The sequence below is a fragment of the Triticum aestivum genome, chromosome 3B (assembly GCF_018294505.1).
Source record: "Triticum aestivum cultivar Chinese Spring chromosome 3B, IWGSC CS RefSeq v2.1, whole genome shotgun sequence".
NCBI classification, from domain to species: Eukaryota; Viridiplantae; Streptophyta; class Magnoliopsida; order Poales; family Poaceae; genus Triticum; species Triticum aestivum.
Window position 1 is genome coordinate 426,632,753 of NC_057801.1, and position 8,574 is coordinate 426,641,326.

At 45.0% G+C, this 8,574-nt stretch overlaps 1 protein-coding gene across 1 annotated transcript; it reads left to right on the forward strand.

Moving 5' to 3' along the window:
• Positions 1-3,531: 3,531 nt before the first annotated feature.
• LOC123065451 (WRKY transcription factor 71) lies at positions 3,532-5,995 on the forward strand. The gene is made up of 3 exons (XM_044488723.1): positions 3,532-4,092; positions 4,995-5,141; positions 5,217-5,995. Exons 1-3 carry the CDS (start codon positions 3,596-3,598, stop codon positions 5,611-5,613), a joined length of 1,041 nt encoding a protein of 346 aa, XP_044344658.1. The 5' UTR covers positions 3,532-3,595; the 3' UTR covers positions 5,614-5,995.
• Positions 5,996-8,574: the final 2,579 nt, after the last annotated feature.

An 8,574-nucleotide genomic window follows, 5' to 3' on the forward strand; every position in this document is an offset into this window, starting at 1 on the left:
AACTTCACCAGGACTCCACGGCACCACGCGGGCTCCATTTCATTCGGGATTCGACGAGCGGATCGGGGCGGTGGCAGGGGCAATGGCACACGTGCGGAGCCGCACGGGCGGATTTGGCTGTGAAAGCGGCTGAGATCCGGAGCGTGAAAGTTTGACCGAGCTGTGCTACCGACGCCCAGACGCTTGGCCGCGCCGCGCGCTCGTGACGCAGTGACGGACGGGACGCCTGCGCGGCCACGACCGCTACCTTGTGCTTTGCTGCTCGACCGGGCGCCGCTCGTGGTGTGACGGGCCACCGTCATACATGCTCCTCCTCGCCAGCGTCAGCATGCGGCAGGCTCGGGAGGTGTCGTGAGAGATCCTCCAACTAGACGGGCCGCGGCGCCGCCCGTTTTAAAAGCGGGTGCCTTGTTTTGTTGACGGAGGATCCGTCTTTTCGGTCCTTTTGGATGGGCTAGGTGTCCACTGCCTACTCTCTCCCTCCGGCTGCATGTATAAACTTCGGTTTTACTAAATGGTTCTAACGTAATACAGCTTGATTTACTGGTATTTTGACCAAATTTATCTTGCCCAAATTAATCTTTTTCTTGCGAAATGCCTAAATTAATCTTTCTTGTACGAAACAATTCTAGGGACCTAATTATTGCTAAAGAGACAGCATCGATTCAGAAGATTATACATAGAAAAGGGATTGGAGGTGAGGTCTGGGGCAGACCACTAAGACAGTTCACGAGTCATCATACAATTTCATTTTCCGCATGATCCGATCTGTATCCCACGTCATGTGGAATTTAAGTAATAAAGCTTGGTTTAACCCCTCAAAGAAAAAATCTGTTTATTATAAGTCCTGTAGTTGTTATGCCGTATTCGTATATAGAATCCAAAAATATATAAGCATGCATGTACACGATGAGTGGGACAACATGCGTTCATGACAAGTGAAACAAATTTGTATATAGCTATTTAAAATCCCTATCGTGCTATGTATATACATGTCAGAACATGCATGACAAGCGAGACAAATTTGTATTTCAGCTAGCAAGTAAAGCAATACAAAATGAAAACATTGTCTGCTAGCTGAAATACAAATGCCTGCTAATGAAATGGTTGTGGAAGCTTGAGAATTCTAAAGGTTTATGGCAAGAGTTGTTGCATAACAAATGCTAGCTAAACATTGTCTGCAGTGAGTTGTGGCAACAATGATTCTCACTTCTGTCAGGGGTTGATGAAAGTCAAAGAAATCTTTGTTAGCCTGGCCAGAAAGGGTGATAGGTGATGGTGCTAGGACCTTATTTTGGGAAGATCTTTGGCTAGGAGATAAAAAGCAAGCGGAGATATTTCCCAGATTATACAACATCACATTTCCCAAGCTAGTTACTATTAAAACTGTTAAGGAAGCTGGTTGGGATAGGTTTACCTTCAAGAGAACTTTACATGGAGAGCATTTGGTTCAGAGGGAAGAGTTAAAAAAGCTCGTTGATGAAGTTGAGCTTGTGGATGAGAAGGATAAAGTCCTTTGGTTGCTGAACAATAAGAACAAATTTGTGGTGAAGGAACTATACGTGTTTCTCAAATCCTCTCCCCTGGCTGGGTTTAGAGGGATTTGGAAATTAAGAGTTCCCCTAAAGATTAGGGTTTTTTGTGGGTGATTATCAAAAATAGCATTTTAACTAAAGACAATCCCATCAAAAGAAGATGGATTGGGTGGCAATGAAGAATGCCATTTCTGTGGCCTCAAAGAGAATCTTCATCATTTTATGTTCTAGTGTAGCCTTCTCAGATTTGTCTAGCAGGTGATGATCTGTGCCTTTGACTTGACTAGACCCCCTGACGGCATTTCAGATATGATGGGAAGCTGGTTGCAGCCTTTCCCTGGAAATCAAAGACGCGTGGTACGCGCGGGGGGGGGGGGGGGGTACTATCTGCTGGACAATTTGGAAAACTAGGTCGAATCGGGTGTGCTTTGATAAGAAATTTTGTGATGACCCCTCTTCCGAGGTTTTCAAATTTTGTTCCTTGCTGAATTCTTGGAGAATATTACAGAAAAGCCAAGACATAAGCATAACTGAAGATGGTGTGTTAAGGACCAGAGAGGTGTTGCGACAAATCTTCAACTGAAGACATGGATGGAAACCTTTGGGCGGGAGGATTTGAAGCTGAGTGGTGTTGGGAGTCTCATTTAGCTATAAGCTTTTCTTCCCTGGGCATGATGTAATAAGTAGCATGGTGAAAACTTGTTTGGAACTTTTAGAGCAATTTCACCCTAGAGTGTGTGGTTGGTTGACTCTGCCTGTGTGCAGTAGTAACCACCGACTTTTGCTTCTGTTGCCTTCAGGGGCTTTCTTTCCCGTTTGGTGTTGTTTCATTTGCTACCTTGTAGTACTAGGGTTGTTTCTTTAATAGAAATAGTCAAGGGGAGGCTCGTTGATTCGAAGAAAAGAAAATACAAAACCCGTACATACATGCTTGATTTAGACAACAGAACATGGTTTGCTAACTTCATCAGACTATTTTATCCGTCCGGGAGGTCAGTTGCACTATGTACGGTTATGTATAGTACTCCATGAAGAGAGAGAGAGAGAGAGAGAGAGAGAGGAGAGGGGGGGAGAGTAACTTGAATGTCGTATGTACGTACTATACTTTCGCCGGGGTTTATTAGTCATAGCGCATTTTGGGTCAAAATTTGACCATGCATTTAATTTTGAACTAAAACCACGACACTTATTTTGTATCGGAGGGAGTATATTTATATGTAACAAAAATAATATCGTTGGAAACTCCTTTCAAATACGAATATACCAATATAATTTGTATGTCATACAACTTATATTTTGCTACTCAAATCTAAGGTCAAAATTTAGTCAAATACGAAAAAAAAACTAATAAACCCGGACAGTTAGTACATTCATAAGCTCCAACTCCACAGCGCTATACACGTATGCATGCGACCATTAATTCAAAATGGTACCCGCATATATGCACGTGGAATTATAGAATGAGCGTTGTACTACTGGGTAAAGCCACACGTTGTGTGTCAAAATTCTTGGCTGCAACAGCAGCTAGACCGTAGAGGACTGCAGGTATGTATCTGCCCTTCCTCCCAAAAAAGAGAGAAAAACAAAGTACTCCATGTCTGTCCAAACGCGGGATTTAAGCACACTAAACCACATCCAGTTCGAATCAAGTATCTCGATCATTCAGCAGTAACCTGCAGTAATATGCCTGTAAAAAACGAAATCTGCAGTTCATTTTATATGCCGACAGTTTGTTCTGACGGATACGCCCACATGGATAAATGCAAACAGAATCTTAAACAAGGAGATGTCACTAATAGACACATTAGGAATTGACTGATTCTACACATCACACTAGAATACGTGGTAGTAGCTAGATCGCCTTGCCCCCGCACCCACTGAAAATTATATATTCCATTCAACAAAAGTCGTATCTTTGCGCCTATCATCCTTTGCACGCTTTTGCAATTAAAAATGAATATCAAGAGGGGAAGGCGAGACTAGGTGCAAGCTCAAACCCTCCTCCTCACTTCCACGCCTCTCTTCTCTTTACACACTTAGCTACCTCCCACTCTCTCATCATGTCTTCCGGTGGTGGCGGGGGAGGGGATCAGGGCCGTCATGGCCTCTACCACCAGCATGGCCACGGCCAACTCACCCGCTACGATGGCGCCGGCGGCTACGAGCTCAGCAACGACGACATGGAGAGCTTCTTCTTCAACCAGCCCGAGGGCGTCGGCGGTGGTGTACGCGACGACGAGATCGCGCCGTACTCGAGCATCACGAACTACCTGCAGGGGTTCTTGTTGGACCCCGCCGGGCTAACTCGGCATCTCGACGTGCCGGCCAAGCACGAGCTGTCGGTCGACGTTAGGAGCCATGACCAAGAGAGCCAGGGCACCGGCAGCGCTGCTGGAGAAAGCGCGGCGCTGCTAACACCCAACTCATCGGTGTCTTTCTCGTCCGGAGGCGGGGACGGTGAGGGAAAGTCTCGCCGGAGCAACAAGGGCCGGGCGCAGGAGGCGGATGACCAGGAGGATGGGAAGGACCATGAAGATGGGGAAAGTTCCAAGACAGCGTAGGTTTCGCCAATTTTGATGCTGATCTGCTGTGTGAATCACCTTGATTTCTTGCTTCGCCGATTCCTTTTGTCGTGAGCTTATGCGATGTGTTCATACAGTGATAGATCTGGTCCTACTATTGCTTACTTACTTGGATTTTCTTTCGTTCTGCCCCATTGTGTTTGTGCCTTGTCTATTAGGTGATGTGAACATTAGGGTTTGCTACGGTTTGCTTCATTAGGGTTCTTATAGTTCATCTGGAATTAGATCCGGTTAGCCCCCAAGCTGACTCACACTTTTGTCGTCTTATATGCTTCTTATTGCTTTGGTCCAAGATAACTTTATAGATCGTGTGGTATTCAATTTAAAAGACAATCAACGTACACTCTAGAAGAGATCTTCCTTAGAACTAATCAATTGCTGCGCATGCGTGCCGTAGCTTCAAACTTTGACCAAGTAGATAGCTTAGTCTTTGAAGACCCAAAAATAAAGATCTCTCCCCCTTTTAGAAAAGATCCAAAAATGTAATATAATCTCCAAAAGCATCAAGGCCATTAGTATAAATTTCCTAAATTTTGCATTACATCAGGTTGATCTTGTCATGACATGTGATCTCTGTATATAGGTATATATATATCTAGCTAGCTAACTTACTACACTCCCTATCTGTTATGGAACTATAGATCTACAACACTGATCACTCTCGGCAAAACTACATAACATGGGCTGCACCGTTCCATGAAATATCTAGGCGACATAGTTAGCTATATATAGTACTTCCGGAAAATCACGATTGATTGATTGACCTAGCTAAGCAAGGCACTGATGGATCAGTGCCTGTTCTGTTTCTAGCCTGTTAACTGCTTATTTATTTTTGTTTTGCGATGAACCTAAGTGATTAATTACTTTGCCGCTGCAGGAATAACAAACCCAAAAAGAAAGCCGAGAAGAGGCCGCGGCTGCCCCGCGTCTCCTTCCTCACCAAGAGCGAGGTCGATCACCTCGAGGACGGCTACCGCTGGCGCAAATACGGCCAGAAGGCCGTCAAGAACAGCCCTTATCCAAGGTACGCTTTAGTTGCATGCATGAAGCTCAGTGTGAACCGGCCGTGATAACGTAATGTAAATGGCAACGTGCGCAGGAGCTACTACCGGTGCACGACGCCCAAGTGCGGCGTGAAGAAGCAGGTGGAGCGGTCGTACCAGGACCCGTCGACGGTGATCACCACGTACGAAGGGCAGCACACGCACCACAGCCCCGCCAGCCTCCGGGGAAGCGCCGCGCACCTCTTTATGCCCCCCGGACTCCACGGGCTCCCGCCGCCGCACCTCATACCGCCGGGGGTGTTCCACCCAGAGCTGATGAGCATGATGCGCATGCCCTACCCAAGCCCTAACATGCACCTGCTGAGCGTGCCACCGCCTCCCCATCATCATCCAGCCTCTCATCCAATGGCGGGAACTCTCCAGCAGCACCATTTCACTGACTACGCGCTATTGCAAGACCTTTCCCCTTCCACAATGCCCAACAACCCCTGACTAATTAACTCCTTCAGACACACTTAATTAATTAGTAGCTAGCTAGCCTAGTAGATATGCATATATGATGCTTTCCAAATGCTGGAGTTGCGCCAGATGTGATCGCCAGGGTTACCCTTGAGCTTGGTCTATGCATGGTGCGGTCCTGTTATCCTAATTATTAATTCCATGCAAGCTTTTCATCTTGAACTTGTGCCTACATTGCTTTAATCCTCTTCCATTTGTCCTCCACGGGCAAATTGGATGAGTTGATGAAGCTGGTCTAATAACTAGAACAGTTGCAACTTATTAATTTATATAGCTCGTACCGTGGACTTCTTGTACATGTACTCGAGTGCATATGTGTACCTCGTTCATGAGAGGAATATTTCACTTCACTTTCGTTGCTGTGAGGAATTATTTACACAAGCTGCCATCTCAACTTCTGCTTGTTCGTCGAACGCTTATATATATATTTAAGGGCACTTCCTTGATGGCCGGTGGCAGTTTCTTTAATTTTATGCATGTGCAAACCATACTCGAGATAATCATGGCGCAAAAGAGAATTTTGATTGCTTTGGACGTTGGTGCACTGGGCGGTTTCTTGTGGGAGTAGGCATAGTATGTGTCGCCTCCTCGTGATTTGCTTGTTTGGTAGAAGGAATTTATAACTGAGACATGAATATATTGTTTCATAGGTGTGTCCTATCTCAGCTCTACCTACTCCCTCCGTCCGAAAATACTTGTCATCAAAATAAACAAAAGGGGATGTATCTAGAACTAAAATATATCTAGATACATCCTCTTTTATTCATTTTGATGACAAGTATTCCCGGACGGGGGGAGTACTATTTATCTCAGTCAATATGCTCACGAGGCTGTTGCTTTGATCAATGAAATATATTTGTGGAGTGTTTTCACTTCCTTATACTTCCTCCGTTCCTAAATGTAAGTCTTTGTAAAGATTTTACTATGAACTACATACGGAGCAAAATGAGTGAATCTACACTCAAAATGCATTTATATACATTCGTATGTGGTTCATAGTGGAATCTCTATAAAGACTTATATTTAGGAACGGAGAGAGTACTTATTTGTAACTCCGCCTATGTCTTCTAGGCATAGCCGGTCCCAAGCCCGGGTAAAGGAGGAGGGTTGTGATAGGCTTGGCGAGCCAACGTAAAAACTAGCCAGTCCCATAGGTATGAAACCGATTTGAGCGAGACTAGTACTAGGATGGGTGACCTCTTGGGAAGTCCTTGTGAAAGAGTTTCATATCTAAGGGTTGTGATAGGCTTGGCGAGCCAACGTAAAAACTAGCCAGTCTTTTGGGTATGAAACCCATTTGGGCGAGAGTAGTACTAGGATGGGTGACCTCCTGGGAAGTCCTCGTGAAAGGGTTTCATACCTAGCCTACCCCAACTTGTTTGGGATCAAAGGCTTCGTAAGTAAGTAAGTAAGAGAGTACTTATTTGTATTTGAATTAACCATATTATATCAGGCAGATGCCTCACGCTATTTATTAATACTATAGACGAACTGAGATCTACTGTGTGGTATGGTGAATTATACTTCTGTCGCAGTTTCAGATGTTTAGTGATAATAAGCTTGCAGAATTGTAAATGCACTAGCCAATTTTAGTTGGTTGTCCTTGGGTCTCCGGTAAGGTTGCATATTGCGGTGAATAATCTTCGTTTGGTTGAACTGCTTTTCCTTGTGTTTACCTGTTTCTGATATAATGTGCAGAAAAGAGCTTAAATAGATAGTAAAGTTATCCATGGCTATGTAAGTGTAGGGTTAATCTAAAAATATGAGAAATTTATCCATCTCTATGGTAAGTCTAATTTTTGAGGTTTAGTTTTATCGGAGATTATTAGATTATTATGTAAATTGCCAAACAAGATGTTAGTATCACACCATATGCGTGCATGTATATCCTCCTTGTCTCGTTTTCTTCTATTTTACCAGTTTGGTGTGAGTAATTTTTCTCGATCTCGGTGGTCTAGAGTGGAAATTCTACACAAACAATGATGTATATTGACACCACAACCTTCTTAATACATTTACAATTTTTATATTTAAACAAAATTGAAAGGGTTTTGAATGCATTTGACAACACAAGGTTGTAGGTTTAGCACTTCCAAAAGTTCTTAGTACGTATGTCTATTCGGAGTTATGGGCTGGTTTGTGGTAACAAACTTGTTGTGCAGACTTGGATGGTGTGGTTCTACAATGACAATCTATGTACTTTCTATTAAGTAGGAAGGGCTGCCACCCGTTTCCTATGAAATTATGTCCGTGAGGCTTTGAGGCCCGCCACTCGGACCTGAGTGAATTGCAGGAACCATAAATATACGGAATTGTGCCAAAAAACACTAATTTTTTTCTTAATTTTTTGCAAAAAACACTGGTTGCTCGTTTGGACCGTTTTAAGTGCGTTTATGACAAGGAGGCCCGCATCTGTCGATGTGGCAGCACTGTCCACACGGAGACGCCGTTAGACGGCGTTAGACGGCATTAGACGCCGCTCGCGCACCGGTTCGAGCCGCTCGGGTCAAACACCCCCGAAGCGGTGCAGGCCCACTCCCAGCCCTCACTCTCTCTCGTCCTTCTCCCCTCTCTGCTCCCGCTCGTTCGCCGCCGCCGCCCCCTCCCACATCTCCGACCGCCGTCGCCGCCGCGTCGCCATGGTGTCCTGGTCTGATGACGACATCAGCGAGAACTCTCACCAGTACGTCGACTCAGTTTCATACAAGGGCATCATCAAGGTGAGTTGCTCGAGCTCAAGCTAGGGTTAGGGTTGGGATTTGGGGATTTTTCTGTTGAGCTTGATCTGAAGTTTTGTTGGCTTTCCTTTGCACCTCCAGATCCCTGAAACCATGGATGACTCCGATTTCGAGGGCACTGAACCTGACGTTTTGTGCAATGAACACTCCCTGCCAGCAGAGAGGCGTGTTGCTTTCCAGGGCATCCATACTGGCA